Source organism: Oncorhynchus gorbuscha, linkage group LG02 (assembly GCF_021184085.1).
Source record: "Oncorhynchus gorbuscha isolate QuinsamMale2020 ecotype Even-year linkage group LG02, OgorEven_v1.0, whole genome shotgun sequence".
Lineage (NCBI taxonomy): Eukaryota > Metazoa > Chordata > Actinopteri > Salmoniformes > Salmonidae > Oncorhynchus > Oncorhynchus gorbuscha.
Window position 1 is genome coordinate 93,353,524 of NC_060174.1, and position 20,856 is coordinate 93,374,379.

Below are 20,856 nucleotides of genomic sequence, written 5' to 3' on the forward strand. Positions count from 1 at the left end.
AAGCGCCACTAGGGGGCAAATAACACCATTGAACACAATGAAAATCCAATTTAACCATTGTAATAAAATAATATGTTACCTTCTAACAGGATGGCAGCACACATATAGTTATTGGTGCATGACTCGCCTTGGCATGGACTCACACTCATTGTAAACCATTTAACGGGTTTATTTACCTAAAATTGCTCTGTTTGTGATTAGTAATCTGACAGGCATCTGTAGAGTTTGTGGCCACGCCTCTAATACGCGTCATGTGTCAAACCCTGCCCCTTTCAGCGAAGGGCGTACAACATAATCATCATGAGTGTTTGTTGTAGCTTTCAGTAGTGTATACGTCATTTCAGAGAGATTTATTACACACTTTTATGTCTTAAGAAAAATTATGGGGAATAATACCATTCGAAGTTGACAATAAAGGGATCGCAATCAAGATTCGCCCAGAGCTCAAATAGCCTACAAATCAGTCAATTGAATAACGCATCAATCGGCAGCTGCTGGGACTCAAAAGTGATAATTGGATCAACGTTATGAAGAAGCTGCCGAGATGACGGCCGTTCTTGATATCAAACCAGCGTTAACTTTGATGAAGTCCGAAAAATTGGATTGTAAGTAGCTTTGTCTAATAATTATTTGTATTACTGATATGACATCTAGGCATACTTTGAGTTTACACCGTCAGACAACTACCAATATTTACCCTATTGCAGACTATTTATGTTGAGTGCCATAAATATGATGTGCAGCATCAAAATGCCGTTTCATTTGATAGCTTTTATTCCATTTAGCCTAAGTCTATGTAAATGATGGAGAACACGATTGTGTTATCATACATGCATACATTTTTTTATAACGCAAAATTGTATTCTACCTATGCATATAAGTGATGATTTAGGCGCGCATCAGTAATTGTGCACACCTTTTTGTTAACATCGATAAATAGCCCACCCAATTCTACCTACCTCATCCCCATCCCCATTTATTTACTTTTCTGCTCTTTTGCACACCATTATCTCTACCTGCACATGACCATCTGATCATTTATCACTCCAGTGTTAATCTGCAAAATTGTAATTATTCGCCTACCTCCTCATGCCTTTTGCACACAATGTATATAGACTTTTTTTTCTACTGTGTTATTGACTTGCTTATTGTTTACTCCATGTGTAACTATGTTGTCTGTTCACACTGCTATGCTTTATCTTGGCCAGGTCGCAGTTGTAAATGAGAACTTGTTCTCAACTAGCCTACCTGGTTAAATAAAGGTCAAATAAAAAATTGTGAGGAAAAAAATCCATTAATTAATGGCAGCACTCGATTAAGGTGCACCGGTTTATCCCTGTGAGTGACCTCAAATCGAACAGTATAATCTGCGCTGTTCGGTCAGGTTGTTAACAAGGCATCATGGTGCATCGTTCAGAAATATAACTCTTTTATATAAAATATATGTTCAAATTAGTTTTCATTGGGAATGCAGATAAAGCGTTTTTTTTAAATCAAAAAGCAATCATTTTTGCATGTGAAAACACAGAATCCTGCTCATTACCCCGTGCTTAACCTATGTCACTTTTGTTTTGAGCCGATTTTGCTGTTGGCCAGAGCTCACCTTGCTCACGCGCGAGAGGCGTAGCATTCGTTCCAAAATGAATGCTATCACATGTCCCAACGACAAACTTCTTCCACCGGGGCAACTCGGGTCGGATATTCGAATCCCCTCACTAGCTAAAGTCGTCTATTGGCTCAGATACCCCTTTTAGCATAGGTTACTGACTTGTCTACACTTTCTTACCTGTTTTTAGATGTTCTTGTTTTCTCTCATCCGTGTTATGATATATCTCACATTGCCATTGTTGTCCTATTTGTCACCCATAGACTCAGTTGTCAATAGGTTGCCAATGCTTAAATATCAGATTATGTAGCTTGCTCCCTTTTTATATTTGTTTCATATTCTACTTTCACTGATATGATTCAAACTATATGATTTCTCAGATGTTTTTGCTAAAGACTTGCTGTGTTAATGCAGACGACATAAAACGTCATGGAAACTAGGCTATTCACACATTCGTCAACCACATTAAACTAAGATCCAAGTGTGAAAACGGAGTAACACACACACACACACACACACACACACACACACACACACACACACACACACACACACACACACACACACACACACACACACACACACACACACACACACACACACACACACACACACACACACACACACACACACAATGTTCATGTGATCAGCAGAGCGTGAAAGTGCTGATAGTTATAGCATTGTCTGCACAAGCTTGCACCATCCTGCCAACTCTCCCAACAACCAGCCTCTTCACTCAAGGGGGAGAGCTACCACACTGAGTAACACAACCATGATACTTTGGTCGTACACTTGTTTTATTACACTTGTGCTCAGTGACAATGGCATTGTAAAAAAGCGCTATTAAATGAGTTAGAGGTTGAATGTTATGTCTATAAGCCCTAAATGTCTAATGACGTTTGTTGTGATGGGTTTAGTCTGTCACGTCTTTCAAAGGCGTGTTGGGCTGGTGAGGTTCTGGCAGGTGTTGGACATCTAAAGAGAGCAGCCTTTTCCACCATTTTGCATTGAAGTGACACACGTTACCTCTCCGGTCCTGGAGATGTCTCACTTAGGATATGTACACTAGTCACTGATAGGAATCTGTCCCCATCTGATCACTGCCTGTGATCACTAGACTTCTGGAGAACGTCTTTGCTTGAAGTAAGCCGATCAGCCAGGTACATGATGACTGAAACATTAGCTGTCAAAATAAAGTCAGCTACTGTGGATAGGTGACCGGCCACACCTGTGGAGATACTTTTTTTGGGCAGGATGCCCCTGAATTAACAGCAAAATTTATTAGACTGTTATGTTACAATTGTTTAAATAATGGGTTCATGCTGAGACCAAGGTCTCTATCACAGATGATCCCTGTATACATATCAATATACACTATACTAATCAACATACACCATTATTCACATCAATATATGAAAATAAAAACAATCACAGAAAAATAAACACATTCTTCACCAAAAAGTTCCTTAATCAGCCTTTTGAATTGCCCTAGAGGCACCAGTTAATACAACTTTAGAGAGCCTTTTGATATCATTCCACAAGTAAGGTACAGAAAAACTAAAAGCAGATTTACCTAACTCCGTGCAGATCGAAGGGCTAACTCAGTGCAGACCTGAGACTGGGTCTGGAATCTTGTACATCTGGAAGTAAACAATTAAGTTACAGTGGAAGTTTATGCCAGGAGGGCTTTATAGACAAAAATAATGCAATGTGTCGATCTACGAAACTTCAGAGAACCAGCCTACTTTTCAAAACAGTGGCAGCTGCACTGTTATAGATAATATTGCCATAGTTTACAGCTCTAGGATCTTAATTTGATCACTTGTTGCTGAGAATTTGTGCAAGAAATCCAAACTTGTTTTTTATTCAAGCTTTAAAAAGGGTTCTACATTTTTATTTCCACTTTAAAATGTGAGACTTGATTTGAACTAATGAAAAATGTATCAACCCCTACAAAAAATGTCCATGAATTATAAATCACATTTCCCGTCGCTGCAAAATTATTTCCTGCTGTAGCAAACTGGTTCAAATTAAGATACATCTGTGTAACACGTATGAATGTCGACTGAATATTTCTTTCTGCTATTTAATGAAAGGTATGACTTATTCCTGTAAAAGAAGACTATTTTAATTAGGACTGGGACAACAAGGTGCTGTAGGTAGTCTAGTGGTTAGAGCGTTGGGCCAGTAACCAAAAGGTTGCTGGATTGAATCCCCGAGCTGACAAGGTAAAAAATGTCATCCTGCCCCCCTAATCCACTATTTCCCGGTAGGCCGTCATTGTAAATAAGAATTTGTTCTTAAATGACTTGCCTAGTTAAGTAAATAAAAATGCCAGTATCGCAATATTTTTTTTCCATGGCAAAAATGAAAACACTTGGTCCTTTTTAAAAACCTGCTGTATGTAAAATATGATTTACTATATCTTGGAAAATAAATAAATGTGACTTTGGATGTCAACATAATGTTTGTTTCCAACATTATGGCTATTTTCCTAAGGAAGTAAATCTGCTTCGTGTTTTGTTTTCTTGCCACGATACTAATGAGTATCGCGATACTGGTATTGGCCCTAATGACATTTTCTTAAGTAACTCGTCAATCCAAATAACCAAATATTTATAAGCGAGGACACGATCAATGAGGGAACCATCCAATGTACATATGGATAAATGATCAGATACATTTTTACATGATCTGGAAATATTTAATTCAAAGTCAAACACGGATCTTCTTGAGTGATATTATTGCAAGATGATTTGAATTGAAGTGAGCATTAGGTTGTTTTTCGGTTTTCCTACGCGTGTTCAATGTATTGTTTACTTCATGGGGCTTTCCGTAGTGCTTGTATAGCAATTCTAGGACAGTCTCGTAACTCCTCTTGTGGTAAGAACACGTGAGGCATCTGTTTTACTGTGAAAGGTGGCAGTTAAATATGAAATGGCCAAGCCTCTACAGCTTTGGGTATCGTAATGAATGCTAGAGTCAAAAGGTTCGGGGGGGCCGGGGGAATGTTTTTGAATATTTTAAAATTTGTAGGATTTCCTCATGTGACCTAGTTAATTATACTGAGTGACTTTATTTAAATGTAAAAAAATATTTTTTATAAAAATTAAAAAAACGATTCACACTTTGATGTGGAGTTCCAGGAAGGAGGTTGAGGCATTGTCTGACAAGGGTGGCTAGGTGAGCCATTCACGCACGTGTCATGCGTGGAAGAGGGGGGCTGCATTCCATTCCATTCTCTTACACCCTGGCCTTGGTGTGCTTTCTCTAAACAGTGTAGCTCTCATGGCATGCCAGTGGACTGACCTGACTGCCTCATCCCGCCTTGTAACGCTTAGTCATAAAACACAGGGTGCGTCCAAAATTAGGACTCAAATCTCTATAAAGGGCACTACTTTTGACTGAAGCCCTATGGGTTCTTTGCAATGTATAGGGTACCATTTGGGATGTAGCCACACTCATAATCTGAGATATATTATCAGCGCTGAATGACAGCCATGCCAGAGAATGATTAGGGTTTAGAATAATCACAGAAACCCAAGCTGACTGGTAACCTGCATAATGGTTCTGTGTGATCTTTTAACCAGACCACCGGGTTGTTTGCGTGGTGGAGGGTGTCTCCTCAAGCAATACTCGCAATGGGAGATCATTGCTCAGCCCATATATTTTGTGAGGGTGTTCTCGTTTCCCTCTCCCAGCACATGATGACACACGCGTGAGTCAGGCTTCGTGGTCCACGAAATCCAGCAATGTCATAGAGGGTGTCAAACTAATTCAGTGATTTTTTTTTTCCATCTCCCTAATTTTTTTTCCATCTCCCTAATCACTTATTCATGCACTTTTGGAGTTTTTCCCCCCAGAATGCCCTGAGGAAAAGGTGGATATCTTTAGAAACTAGATTTTTACCCAAAGTAATGTTTTTATATGAAATGTTTAATCAAAATGTAGTACATTACCTTTGTTTGATGCCCCTGACTCTAAAAAAATCTGTTCGACTCTTATGTCTTCATCAGTATCCAAACAGACATCAGTATTTTTAAACAGAAATTTTTTCCCGGCTAAATAATCTAAAACTGGATATATCGCCCAATTTCCTTTGACACATACAAAGAGAACAAAAGTGACAAGCTTTAGGCTAGTTGGCGATTCAAATTAACAGCATGTTTGAATGTGTCAGTAGTGAGAAACTTGCATAAACTAGGGCTGTGAAAATGCCAGTATCCCAATTATTATAATAATTATTATCTTTGTCAAAAAAATAAATAATACAATTTAGGGCAAAAAAGAACATGACGCAGACCTAACTCTTTGGTCCTTTAAATATGAACCTACATGTTTTTAGCAGTAACCATCTCTGGTAGCATTCAAAATGAAAAGTACACACCAACTAAATGAAGTTAGTTTCAATTGCCAAAAAGTTGCTATCTGCTTATTAGGTCATTGTTGTTAATGATTTCTGGACTATGCAGACAGTGCAGTGGGGATGTTCCAACAACTCTGACCTGGACTGTGTTGTACACCATAACTTGAGGTTCCCACTTGGGCCTTTGTGACATCCCGTGTCGCTGTTGGCAAACCAGACTATCCCAGAGACATCATAGCAGGATATCCAACATGTGGTTCCCATTCCCTGTCTCTCCTTGCCACAGATTCCAAGGAAATTTCCACAACTCTTTGAAAGAATATCCTAGGCTAGACTGGAGTCTTTGTCAGTGACATGTCTAGCTTTTTGATGGCTGCCCTTTTTTAAAATCATGTTTTAGAACAAGAAGTTATTAAGGGAGGGATTGGATAGTGGGTGTTTTAGTAGTATTCACTTTGATTTGGATTTTCTGTATCAAGCTGGACAATAGTGTGCTGAGAGTACAATGAAACAAATCAACCTGCTCACAAACTTGATACTGGGGAAAAAAACAAAGTTCTCAGTGCAATTATTCTCCTCTCCTCAACCCTACCCCCTCAGGAACCAACCATGTGATCTTCTGTTGGCAAGCCACAGAATGCAGATTTCACACCCCCTGACCCCTGGTATGTTCAAAATGGAAACTGTTAATTATGTTCATCTTTTCTCTTGATGACTCTAGATTGACCATATCCAGTGAGTCTCTGACACTCATCAGTCTGACTGGTTTTAAGGACGGTCTCTGGTGCATTTCTATCTTTACAGACATTAGTTGCAATAGCACCGGAGGAGATGGCTGCCGTTTTACGGGCCCCTAACCAATTGTGCTATTGTGTTTTTTTTTCCGCATTATTTGTAACTTTTTTATTTTATGTGGTATTTCTGCCATCGTCTCTTTGAGCGAAAATAGCTTCTGGATTTCAGGACAGTGATTACTCACCTCATACTGGACAAAAATACTCTTTTATTCGAACGCAAAGGATTTACTTCAGACACCGGACAAGGTCCAAATACCCGTCAATCGCATGAAGAAGAGACAGATATCGTGGAAGTAGGTCGGTGTGCCTTGTAAGGATCTGATGGCGAGTGTGTAATCCGCCTGCCATCAGTCCTATTAGCCAACGTGCAATCATTGGATAATAAACTGGATGAGCTCCAATCAAGACTCCCAACGGGACATTAAAAACTGTAATATCTTATATTTCAGAGTCGTGGCTGAACGACGATATGGATAACCTACAGCTGGGTGAGTTTTCCGTGCATCGGCAAGATAGAACAGCTGCCTCTGGTAAGACGAGGAGTGGCAGTCTGTCTATTTGACAATAACAGCTGGTGCACAAAATCTAATATTAAGGAACTATCTAGGTTTTGCTTGCCTGAGGTAGAGTATCTCATGAAAAGCTGTAGACCACACTATTTACCAAGTGTTTATCTATATTTTTCGTAGCTGTCTATTTACCACCTCAAACCGATGTTGGCACTAAGACCGCACTCAACGAGCTGTATAAGGCCATAAACAAACAAGAAAATGCTCATCCAGAAGTGGCGCTCCTAGTGGCTGGAGACTTTAATGCAGGGAAACTTACCAGCATGTTACATGTGCAACCAGAGTATTAAAAAACCTTACTCCACACACTGACGCGTACAAAGTTCTCCCTCGCCCTCCATTTGGCTGATCTGACCATAACTCTATCCTCCTGATTCCTGCTTGCTACTCTGTTTATCTATGCTTAGTCACTTTACCTACATGTACATATTCCCTTAATTACTTCAACATTAAACATATCCAAGCTGGTGCTTCTGACTCTCTGGTTTCGGGGGGGTAGACGGGCACAGGGCTTCTGTCTCTTTGGTTTGGGGGGGGGGGGCAGGCGCAGTGATCAGGGCAAGACCCCTTTTCATGCTGTTTGTGGTATAAACCACTGTGTTTGGGCCACGACGAGTCGATGGAGCGGACAGAAGACTTGGGAAGTTGTGTGACATACTAAACAAGTAGAACCGTCAATGCATACTAATGTTGCCCGGAACCCAGATTACAGTATGGTATCAGATTGGTGACCAAGGGTACTAGCATTGGGGCTGAGTTGTCTTTTTTGTTCGTATTGGCAGATGTGGACTTCAGTGACGTGCCCCTGCTCACCCCGGGAAGCAGGGAGATGATGTCACAGGCCCTGAGGGCCACGTTTAGCGGCTTCACCAAGGAGCAACAGAGACTGGGCATGCCCAGAGGTTAGTCCAACCCCCCCCCCCCCCCTGCACAGCATTCAGAAACGCACTGCCTATGGCAACCAATAAAACAGGGCCCTGTTTAGGAGAGCATTACAATGTTAAATGCTCAGGGCCCAAATTCAAAAAGCATCTCAGAGTTAGATTGCTTATCTCGGATCATTTTGCATCTAAAATCACTGCTATTTTGAGACGCTTTAAGAATATGGGCCCAGAGAAATTAATTGTGTAGAATAGTTGTCTGTACATGAAGTACAGCGCCTTTGGAAAGTATTCTGACCCCTTGACCTTTTCCACATTTTGTTACAGCCTTGTTCTAAAGTTTAAGTTTTTTTTCCCTCATCATTCTACACACCATACTCTATAATGCCAAAGCAAAAACAGGTTTAAAATGTTTGCTATTTTATTTTTTAAAAAATTAAAAAATGGAAGCATCACATTTATAACTATTGCTTAGTACTTTGGCAGTGATTATACCACTGCATTTTCTCCCCTTCTTTGGGAGAGTTTCTCTCCCATTCTTTGCAGATCCTCAAGCTCTGCCAGGTTGGATGGGGAGCGTCGTTGCACAGCTATTTTCAAGTCTCTCCAGAGATGTTCGATCACTCCTGCGTTGTCTTGGCTATGTGCTTAGGGTTGTTGTCCTGTTGGATGGTGAAACTTTGCCCCAGTCTGAGGTTTTTGGTGCTTTGGAGCAGGTTTTCATCAATGATCTCTCCTTGATCCGTTAATCTTTGCCTCGATGCTGACTAGTCTCCCAGTACCTGCCACTGAAAAACATCCCCAAAGCATGATGCTGCCACAATGCTTCACTGTAGGGATTGTATCCGGTTTTCTCAAGATGTGACGCTTTGCATTCAGGACAAAGTTCTATCTTGGTTTCATCAGACCAGAGAATCTTGTTTCTCATGGTCTGAGTCTTTAGGTGCATTTTGGCAAACTCCAAGTGGGCTGTCATGTGCCTTTTACTGAGGAGTGGCTTTCGTCTGGCCACTACCATAAAGGCCTGATTGGTGGAGTGCTGCAGAGATGGTTGTCCTTCTGGGAGGTTCTCCCATCTCCACAGAGGGACTCTGGAGCTCTTTCAGTGACCATCGGGTTCTTGGTCACCTCCCTGACCAAGGCCTTTCTCCAATTCAATTGCTCAGTTTGACCAGGCAGCCAGCTCTAGGCAGAGTCTTGGTGGTTCCACACTTCTATTTTAAGATTAATGGAGACCTTGAAGATTGTTCTTGGGGACCTTCAATGCTGCAGACATTTTTTTGGTACCCTTCCTCAGATCTGTGCCTCGACACAATCCTGTTTCGGAGCTCTATGGACAATTTCTCTGACCTCGTGGCTTTGTTTTTGCTCTGACATGCACTGTCAGTTGTGGGACCTTATATAGATCTGTGTGTGCGGTTCCAAATCATGTCAAAGCAATTGAATTCTTGGACTCCAAGTTGTAGAAACATCTCAAGGATGATCAATGGAAACAGGATGCACCTGAGCTCAATTTTGAATCTCATAGTATAAATTTGCAGACATTTCTAAATGTGTCTTTGTCATTATGGGGTATTCTGTGTAGATTGAGTTTTTGAATAATTAAAATAAAATACATTTTAGAGTGGTTAATGTAACAATGTGGCAAGTCAAGGGGTCTGAATACTTTCTGAAGGGACTGTATATGAATCGTGTAAATTGTATAAATTTCTATCTGAAATGTTTTGCACATTTTACACCGGTCAATCCAAGTTATTGATTGATGAAACGGAGCCTGCCTTATTTATTTTTCTCCGTGGCAATTTTTTTGACCCAGTAGGAATGTGCTGCCTCAACAGTGTTTACAACATGCGGGTGGGAGCTGTCTGTCAAAGCCAAGTCGGTTACAGTGGTGTAAAGTACTTTAAGTAGTACTTGAAAGTATTTTTACTTAAGTTTTTTTGTGTTCTGTACTTTACTATTTATATTTTTGACAACTTTTACTTCACTACATTCCTGAAGAAAATTATCTACTTTTTATTTCATACATTTTCCCTGACACCCAAAAGTACTCGTTACATTTTGAATGCTTAGCAAGACAGGAAATTGTCTAATTCACAAACTTATCAAGAGAACATCCCTGGTCATCCCTACTGCCTCTGATCTGGTGGACTCACTAAACACATACTTCATTTGTAAAGGGGGTCTTTTAGTGTTGGATTGGATTTAAAATAAACTAGAAGTCTGTCTGCTTTGCTTAATGCAAGGAATTTTAAATTATTTATACTTTTACTTTTACTCTTGATACTTAAGTATATTTTAGCAATTACATTTACTTTTGATACATCAGTATATATAAAACCAAGACGTTTACTCAATAAGTATTTTACTGGGTGACTCATGTTTACTTGTCATTTTCTATTAAGGTATCTTTACTTTTACTCAAGTAGGACAATGGGTACTTTTTCCACCACTGGTTGGTTGTTAAACCAACTTGCAATATACCTTGACATGACAACCCATTCACTCTTTAGAGTAGGCATGAGACCATGTGACCTGGTGGGAGAGTTGGAGGAGCAGCCTGTTAAGAGTAAACAAATGTGTGAGGCGTGGATAGACAGTGAGTCACTCCGTCTAGGGGGTGTCTGTTAATAAGCGCCTAGGAGTCTCGGCAGTTGCTGAGGAATTTTGGTGCAGGGAGTTTTAACTTTATCTGCCAAAAAGTCTAACGATTGGGATTCGGTGCGAGAGGGTTATAACTTCTGCTAAACACCACACTATACACAAGTGTATATGATGTATTCTCAAAACTGTTTGAGGAGCATTTTATTTTTGGATAAGGTCCCACTGACTTAAAGCCGGAATCCCTATTTGTGAAACTGCTACATGTCTTTAGGATATTACAGCAACAAAGTTAGGTCAAACAAAACCATTTTTATTTATTTAACCTTTATTTAACCAGGTATGTACTGCATATAGTTTTTTTCCACATTGCTGGATGCCTGTTTCTCCAACAAAAACATGTGCTGGCAATGTTTCACTTATGGTGATTTCAGATTAAGGTTGACCTGCTCCCAGTGTCAAACCGTTGCTGTTAGTGTGTTGTACAAAAAGTGGTATTTCAAGTTTAAAGCTGGATGTACAGTATTGCTCCACAGATAATGCATTGTCATGAATGATGCACAATTTATCATGAATAATAGCAAAATACATTTTATTTTGTGACTGTCCCAGCCTCTTGCTCTATGTTTTGGCCCTCAATACTGTATTGATCCAACACTGTAGAGGGTCACTGTTAAGTAACCAACGTATCTGCATACACAGTGACATATGATCCAGATAGTCAGTGAATACACAGTATCACACTAAGGAAGACTGTTTTTGATGTTACACCCATTCCCCCTCTGTGTCCAGACCCCAGGCACTGGTCAGAGAGCCAGGTGGGCCAGTGGCTGCTGTGGACAGTGAACGAGTTCAGCCTGAAGAGCGTGGACCTGCACTGCTTCCGTATGGCCGGGGTAAGTCTCTGTGCCCTGGGGAAGGAGTGCTTCTTGGACCTGGCACCTGACTTTGTGGGGGACATCCTGTGGGAACACCTGGAGATGATGCAGAGAGGTAGGTAGCACCTGTCATCGCTAGGATAGCAACAGATGGCTTTTTACATTTCTATTAGCATCATTACTAGACCAGCAACATACAGTGGCCTGTGGCTATTCGCATCATTGCTAGGCCAGCAGCATACAGTAGTAGCCTAGGGCTTTTAATATCAATGTTAGGCCAACAACATCTATTAAGGCTATTAACATCACTGCTAACCCAGCAACATGGTGCTCATAACCTTACTGGATTACTATTTATTACGGGTCAAAATCTGAAGAACATATGCACATCCAGGTACTTTCCGCAGGTGCTGGAGCAAACTCATGGAAAACACCACACTGCTGCTCCATGCCTAATGAAGACCTAAGGGTTGAAATGTTGTTATAAATAAATATCACCTGGGCAGCAGCTAAACTTCCTGGTGTCCTGCAACATTAGGGTGGTTAAATACAATTTAAAATATTAGATGACATTCATCGCCCATTTTTGTCTTAGCTCTCCCGATCAACACCTGTGATTGCTTTATACCTCTAATGTCAATATGCCTTGTCTACTGCTCTCTCTGTTAGTTCTTATTGTTTTATTTCACTGTAGAGCCCTCAGTCCCGCTCAACATGCCTTAGATAGGTCTTTTGTCCCACCACGCACATGCAGAGACCTCACCTGGCTTAACTGGTGCCTCCAGAGACAACTTCTCATCCTCACCCAACGCCTAGGATTACCTCCACTGTACTCACATCCTACCATAACATTGTCTGTACATTATGCCCTGAATCTATTCTACCACGCCTAAAAATCTGCTACTTTTAATCTCTGTTCCCGAACCACTGGACGACCAGTTGTTATAGCCTTTAGCCGCACCCTTATCATACTCCTCTTTTCCTCTGGTGATGTAGAGGTTAATCCAGGCCCTGTAGCCCCCCAGTTCCATTCCCCAGGCGCTATCATTTGTTGACTTCTGTAACCGTAAAAGCCTTGGTTTCATGCATGTTAACATCAGAAGCCTCCTCCCTAAGTTTGTTTTATTTACAGCTTTACAACATTCCGCCAACTCTGATGTCCTAGCAGTGTCTGAATCCGGGCTTAGGAAGGCCACCAAAAATTCGGAAATTTCCATCCCCAAGTACATTTTCCACCAAGGATAGAACTACCAAAGGGGGTGGAGTTAGTCTTCAGAGTTCTGTCAGAGTTCTGTCATGCTATCCAGGTCTGTGCCCAAACAGTTTGAGCTTCTACTTTTAAAAATCCACCTTTCCAGAAATAAGTCTCTCACTGTTGCTGCTTGTTATAGACCTCCTTCAGCCACCAGCTGTTAATTCCAGCTGTGAATGTTCCCCACTTATCTTCAGAGTTTGTACTGTCAGGTGACTTAAACTGGGATATGCTTAACACCCTGGCCATCCTACAATCTAAACTTGATGCCCTCAATCTCACACAAATTATCAAGGACCCTACCAGGTACAACCATAAATCTGTAAATACGGGCACCCTCCAAGATATCATCCTGACCAACCTCCCCTCTAAATACACCTCTGCTGTCTTCAACCAGGATATCAGCAATCACTGTCTCATTGCCTGCGTCCGTGGTCAAACGACCACCCCTCATCACTGTCAAATGCTCCCTAAAACACTTCAACGAGCAGGCCTTTCTAATCGACTTGGCACGGGTATCCTGGAAGCATATTGATCTCCATTCCATCAGTAGAGGATGCCTGGTTATTCTTTAAGTACTTTCCTCACCATCTTAAATAAGCATGCCCCATTCAAAAAAACAGAACTAAGAAGAGGTATAGATAGCCCTTGGTTCATTCCAGACTTGACTGCTCTTGATCGGCACAAAAACATCCTGTGGCGTACTGCATCAGCATCGAATAGCCCCCGCAATATGCAACTTTTCAGGGAAGTCCGGAACCATTATAAACAGTCAGTTAGGAAAGCTAAGGCTAGCTTTTTCAAACAGAAATATGCATCCTGTAGCACTAATTCCAATAAGTTTTGGGACACTGAAGTCCACGGAGAATAAGAGCACCTCCTCCCAGCTGCCCACTCCACTGAGGCTAGGAAACGCTGTCACCACTGATAAAACTAAGATAATCAATCATTTCAATAAGCATTTTTCTACAACTGGCAATGCTTTCCACCTGGCCACCCCTACCCCGGCCAACAGCTATGCACCCAAATAGCTGATGTTCTGAAAGAGCTGCAAAATCTAGACCCCCTACAAATCAGCTGGGCTAGACGATCTGCACTGCACCCTCTCTTTCTAAAATGATCCACCGCAATTGTTGCAACCCCTATTACTAGCCTGTTAAACCTCTTTCGTTGTGTTGGAAATCCCACACAGTTTACCGATCACTGTACCTGTACACAGTCACTGTACCTGTACACAGCCAATCTGTATATAGCCCACCCAACTACCTCATCCCAATGTTATTTATTTTGAAGTGTACCTAATGATACAAATTATAGACCTCTACATGCTTTGTAAGTAGGAGACCTTGTAAAATCGGCAGTGTATCAAATACTTGTTCTCCCCACTGTATATTAGCATAATTGCTAGGCTATTGAGAGACTACGGCTATCATCAGCACAAAATAGTTTTAACGGACATCAAAACCTATTGTATAAAATGTGTTGGCATCCGATCCCACAAACATTGATACTTTACTGTGGTATTGTTTAGTTGGTATACAGTGGAGCAAAAAAGTATTTAGTCAGCCACCAATTGTGCAAGTTCTCCCACTTAAAAACATGAGAGGCCTATCATTTTCATCATATGTACACTTCAACTATGACAGACAAAATGAGAAAAAAAAATCCAGAAAAATCACATTGTAGGATTTTTAATGAATGTATTTGCAAATGGTGGAAAATAAGTATTTGGTCACTAACAAACGTTTATCTCAATACTTTGTTATATACCCTTGTTGGCAATGACAGAGTTCAAATGTTTTTTTGTACACACCGTTGCTGGTATTTTGGCCCATTCCGCCATGCAGATCTCCTCTAGAGCAGTGATGTCTTGGGGCTGTTGCTGGGCAACATCGAATATCAACTCCCTCCAAAGATTTTCTATGGGGTTGAGAACTGGAGACTGGCTAGGCCACTCCAGGATCTTGAAATGCTTCTTACGAAGCCACTCCTTCGTTGCCCGGGTGGTGTGTTTGGGATCATTGTCATGCTGAAAGACCCAGCCACGTTTCATCTTCAATGCCCTTGCTGATGGAAGGAGGTTTTCACTCAAAATCTCACGATACATGGCCCCATTTCATTTGCAGAGAAACGGCCCCAAAGCATGAATTTTTCACCCCAATACTTCACATTAGTATGATGTTCTTTGGATGCAACTCTGCATTCTTTGTCCTCCAAAACACGACGAGTTGAGTTTTTACCAAAAAGTTATATTTTGGTGTCATCTGACCATATGACATTCTCCCAATCTTCTTCTGGATCATCCAAATGCTCTCTAGCAAACTTCAGACGGGCCTGGACATGTACTGGTTAAGCAGGGGGACACGTCTGGCACTACAGGATTAGAGTCCCTGGCGGCGTAGTGTGTTACTGATGGTAGACTTTGTTACTTTGGTCCCAGCTCTCTGCAGGTCATTCACTAGGCCCTCCCGTGTGGTTCTGGGATTTTTGCTCACCGTTCTTGTGATCATTTTGACCCCATGGGGTGAGATCTTGCGTGGAGCCCCAGACCGAGGGAGATTATCAGTGGTCTTGTATGTCTTCCATTTCCTAATAATTACTCCCACAGTTGATTTCTTCAAACCAAGCTGCTTACCTATTGCAGATTCAGTCTTCCCAGCCTGGTGCAGGTCTACAATTTTGTTTCTGGTGTCCTTTGACAGCTCTTTGGTCTTGGCCATAGTGGAGTTTGGAGTGACTGTTTGAGGTTGTGGACAGGTGTCTTTTATACTGATAACAAGTTCAAACAGGTGCCATTAATACAGGTAACGAGTGGAGGACAGAGTAGCCTCTTAAAGAAGTTACTGGTCTGTGAAAGCCAGAAATCTTGCTTGTTTGTAGGTGACCAAATACTTATTTTCCACCATAATTTGCACATAAATTCATTAAAAATCCTACAATGTGATTTTCTGGATTTCTTTTCCTTTTCATTTTGTCTTTCATAGTTGAAGTGTACCCATGATGAAAATTACAGGCCTCTCGCATCTTTTTAAGTGGGAGAACTTGCACAATTGGTGGCTGACTAAATACTTTTTTGCCCCACTGTATATATATTTTTGTTAAAGCGGGAGGGGGGGGGGGGGTACCATCATAACTATGTCTTTCTTGGTAAAGATGTGAGGCATTTCCCCGTCAATGGCTTGATGCCCACATTCCAGGAGTCCCGGTTCACTTATGACTACCTTGCCAGCGAGTATAGCTTCTCTGCCCAAAACACGAGACCACTATTGTCAAAATCATACTGTCTATTTTATAATGGAGAGAAATATCATTACTCCCTTTTTTGGGAGAGATATAATGTCTCTCCCCCAATTCTTCTCCATAGACTATGGAACTGAACGTGCCCAGTGCATCCTTCCATCGGACAACTCAGAGTCAGGCTTCATCACAGAGTCCAATCAGACACTTCTACCAACCACCTGTGAGGACCTGCTGTCAATCAAGACTGAGAACGGACATTCTACTGGCCCACTGGGTCCTAAGCAGAGGGACTACCTCACCATCAAACAGGAAGTGGTCTCCCATGACAACATGTGCATGGGGCACGTCATTCGAGGTAAGACCACAGTCATGTAATATAATAACATATGCCATTTAGCAGATGCTTTTGTCCAAAGATATTTATGTGCGTAATTATTTTTTTCACCTTTATTTAACCAGGTAGGCTAGTTGAGAACAAGTTCTCATTTGCAACTGCGACCTGACCAAGATAAAGCAAAGCAGTTCGACACACAACAACAGCATTACACATCGAATAAACAAACATACAGTAGAAAATCTATATACAGCTTGTACAAATGAGGTAGGATAAGTGAGGTAAGGCAATAAATAAGCCATGGTGTCGACGTAATTACAATGTAGCAATTAAACACTGGAATGTTAGAATGTGCAGAAGATGAATGTTCAAGTAGAGATACTGGGGTGCAAAGGAGCAAGAGAAATAAAAAATATGCAATGGGGATGAGGTAGATTGGATGGGCTATTTATAGATGAGCTATGTACAGGTTCAGTGATCTGTGAGCTGCTCTGGCAGCTGGTGCTTAAAGCTAGTGAGGGATGTAAGAGTCTCCAGCTTTAGTGATTTTTGCAGTTCGTTCCAGTCATTGGCAGCAGAGAACTGGAAGGAGAGGCGGCCAAAAGAGGAATTGGTTTTGGGGGTGACAAGTGAGATACCTGCTGGAGCGCATGCTACGGGTTGGTGCTGCCATGGTGACCAGTGAGCTGAGATACGGCGGGGCTTTACCTAGCAGACACTTGTAGATGACCTGGAGCCAGTGGGTTTGGCGACGAGTATGACGCGAGGGCCAGCCAACGAGAGCGTACAGGTCACAGTGCTGGGTAGTGTATGGGACTTTGGTGACAAAACGAAAGGCACTGTGATAGACTGCATCCAATTTGCTGAGCAGAGTGTTGGAGGCTATTTCGTAAATGATCTCGCCGAAGTCGAGAATCGGTAGGATGGTCAGTTTTACGAAAGTTATACATGCATGCATACATATTTTATCTTATTGACCTCTGTAGAAATCAGCCCACGACCCTGATGTTGCAAACGCAATGTTCTACCAATTCAACCACATTCTCCTCCACCTTAAATGCTATAGAAGACATCATGGGAGAATGTTTGTCTGCTGTATATAATATTCTCCTGTACATTGAATATATGACATTTTAGCCTGGTAGAATCAGATTAAGCAAGGAGATCATTAACGAGCTCATTATGGACATTGTGTGGATGGATATTATTCACTGTGATGCAAATGAACATTCAGTTTTATGATCCTCATTATAAATATTTGGTTGGTGTTCAGTATTGCACACCGTAGCAACTATTTTTCAGCAGAATAGTTTAGAATTTTGGTTCAGGTAGTGCCCCCATGCTTCACTTTGTTTCAAAATGTTTTCCCCCAACTGAACATGGCTGTGGTGTTCCACTCTTTTATCCCAGGCAAAATTGGGGGCCAAGAATCCTTTGAGAGTGTGGAGAGCCTAGATGCTTGTGAGCGTCTCACCCAGTCCCGGGGCAGCTACTCCCACTTCTGCAGTCTACAGCGCGTGCCCTCCTACAACAGCTTTGACTCAGACGACTACCCGGCCACGCTGCGTGGCCACCCAGCCAAAGGCACCTTCAAAGACTATGTGAAGGAGCGCATGGACCTGACCAAAGACAAGTCTGTCATACCGGCAGCGGCTCTTGCGGGATACACAGGTGTGTGTGTGTTTATGTAACCCAAGAATGCACAACAATTGCTGACTACCTTGTAGGTGACTATATTTGCTGACTAACTCAAAAGGTGATTATTTGTTTCTTTGAGATTCAATTAAATACCAAGTAATTTAAGTAATAAACTGTATGTTCCTTGGTTGTGCTTCCACAGAAAGTGGTCCGATCCAGCTGTGGCAATTTCTGTTGGAGCTCTTGACCGACACTTCCTGTCAGTCGGTCATCAGCTGGACGGGAGATGGCTGGGAATTCAAATTGACCAATCCCGATGAGGTGAGAACATCCCTTCCACTTAGGCAACCAGGGAAGTGTCAAGCAACACCTGATTTGATCATCACGTCATCCTATATCCAGCTACTAATTCCCATTGACAATACCTAATGGAATAGACAAAGTTAAAAGTATTTTTGCTTGATCTTGCCATAGGAAATTAGGGATGAGGTGGATCAAGATCATTTGACTCTCTCCCACCTTTCGTCCTCACTCCTCCCCTCCAGGTGGCTAGGCGCTGGGGCCAGAGGAAGAACAAGCCCAAGATGAACTATGAAAAGCTGAGCCGCGGCCTGCGCTACTACTACAACAAGAACATAATCCACAAGACGTCTGGCAAGCGATATGTCTACCGCTTTGTCTGCGACCTGAACGGCCTTCTGGGATACAGTGCAGAGGAGATTCACGCCATGCTTGACATGATGCCGGACACAGGAGAGAGATGTGGGTGTGGTCTGGCACCACCAGGTAACATACACGCTTGTGTAGGACAAGGGTTGCCAACAGGTTGCCTACTTTAGGAAATCTGTTTCCAAGAATTCCATAAAAAAAAGATGTGATTATGTCTCAATGTAATCAAAGTAGGAAATGATTGTTATTTTCAAATACTCTTTTTATTATTATGTTCTGGCAAAAATCATCTCAAGGCTGAATCTAGTTGCCTACCGCTGTTGTAGGAGATCATGATGAAAGCATTTACAATCACACAAAAAATACATAATGCAAATACAATCAGACTCCTGTCAAGTTGCTGAAGACAATGGAAGCGAGTTACTTGGAAATGGACATGGCCATCACCCAAGGAGGTTAGATAATTTTATTCAAATGTAGCACATGGCAAAAGAAATGTACCCTTTGGGACCTAAGACTGGTGTTTTTCTGTGTTCAGTATTGTTCTCTGGAAACCACATTGACAATCCACAGCCATTTTAGCAGCCAAGCATTGGGCTTTTTGTGTCAGTCTCAAAAGCAATGACTCTACTCTTACACAAGGGGCTACTGAAATCCTTTTTAATGAATGATTTGTTTGAGGACCGCTACAGACATCCAGGGTATGGAGGGCAACACTAGGTGCTCTATATATCTATCAATGCCACCACTGTCATGTTTCCACCTGACAATAATATGTCCAATTTGTCATATTTCCCTGACAAAAGACATGTCTTTTTTTATACTGCACAAGCCATAATTCACTGTCTCGACATGCTTTGTCATGAGTTCCCCTAAATGTGTTAAGAGCTTTCACATTTCGACTGTTACCCTGGGTTGTATTCACTAGGAAATAAATTGAAGAAAACGGACCGAAACGGGAGGGACTACCTGAACCTGTCCAATAAGAAACTAATTTGTGTTGCAAAACTTTTTGCTACAGGTTGTTGCGGTGTGCCCTATTGAATATGGTTAGAAAGGTGTGAAGTACTCTCATATTTGAGGGAACGAAACCCTACAACCAAATGCTATCGCAAGTTCTATAAATAAAAGTTCCAAAATGATTTTACAGCATTTGTTTATCTTTTTTTATAATGTAACAAAGTTTTGTATAATTGTAAAGTTTACATTTTTTAAATGACAGACAGCTGGTTCTATGCGTAGGTCTGTATTCATCAAGCGTCCCCGAGTAGGAGTGCTGATCTAGGATCAGTTTTTCCCTTTTAAGTTATTAAGAAGATTACATTGAAAGAGGGGCTGGCTGGCTGATCCTATATCAACACTCTTAGTTTGAGACTTTGTGAATATAGGATTTAAAAAAAGGTGTCAGTATCCTCTTTCTTGCTTTATACATACAAGATTTGTTGGGCTGAGCCTGGCCTATCGCTGAACATTTAAGAGCAGAGCTTTTATTATGATTGTACATGAGAATGTTGTATACCAAACAGTATAAACAAAACTAACTGTGGTGTGGGTCTCCTATTTTTACTCCTCACCTTCACACAAATACCCATGTAACACACACAGAGCTAAAAATAGCCACAGTTGAGTAGCGGCTAGACTGACATCATTGCCAAACATGGGGCTGCTGGACAGGAAATTCCACCTGATACATGTTAAACTTAGCTGTGAATAAATAAGTGATGTATTGTCCATTGTTTTGCCCCTGTCCCTCTAGATTACATGCTTAGTCTTAGCCCATGTCACATACTAGGCCTAAGGTATAACATTCTCCCAGGGTCAGCTCGATGACTTGAAACAGGAGAAAGGCAAGATGACAGCTATCTAAGTCCAGTGAGAGAGGACGTTAGTTCTGTGTGTGACTCCATGATAACAATGACGGATAAATCTCGAGGGACAATCAAGGCAGAACATGGTTGTGGGTGAAATCACCACATGAGACCTGGAAGGCGTCTGAAGAAAAAGTGAGGGAAATGGTCTCTGAGA

At 41.5% G+C, this 20,856-nt stretch overlaps 1 protein-coding gene across 3 annotated transcripts; it reads left to right on the forward strand.

Annotated features, from left to right (window-relative positions):
* The first annotated feature begins 299 nt into the window (after positions 1-299).
* On the forward strand, positions 300-20,377 carry LOC124013304 (protein c-ets-1-B-like). Of its 3 annotated transcripts, XM_046327581.1 has the most exons (8): positions 302-605; positions 7,219-7,257; positions 8,121-8,240; positions 11,613-11,813; positions 16,315-16,545; positions 17,935-18,195; positions 18,365-18,483; positions 18,708-20,377. In XM_046327581.1, exons 2-8 carry the CDS (start codon positions 7,239-7,241, stop codon positions 18,999-19,001), a joined length of 1,245 nt encoding a protein of 414 aa, XP_046183537.1. In that variant the 5' UTR covers positions 302-605; positions 7,219-7,238; the 3' UTR covers positions 19,002-20,377. The 3 variants fall into 3 exon arrangements, with proteins under 3 accessions (XP_046183528.1, XP_046183544.1, XP_046183537.1); XM_046327572.1 differs by lacking the exon at positions 7,219-7,257 and having other exon boundaries at positions 300-605; XM_046327588.1 differs by lacking the exons at positions 7,219-7,257; positions 8,121-8,240 and having other exon boundaries at positions 300-605.
* Positions 20,378-20,856: the final 479 nt, after the last annotated feature.

What these genes read in the sequence shown, in the direction of transcription:
- LOC124013304 (XM_046327572.1), top strand. Translation starts at nt 545, where the DNA reads ATGACGGCCGTTCTTGATATCAAACCAGCGTTAACTTTGATGAAGTCC. An exon ending in GAAGTCCGAAAAATTGGATT is followed by an intron (nt 606 to 8,120) that starts GTAAGTAGCTTT and finishes TCGTATTGGCAG; the next exon opens with ATGTGGACTTCAGTGACGTG. An exon ending in GGCTCTTGCGGGATACACAG is followed by an intron (nt 18,196 to 18,364) that starts GTGTGTGTGTGT and finishes GTGCTTCCACAG; the next exon opens with AAAGTGGTCCGATCCAGCTG.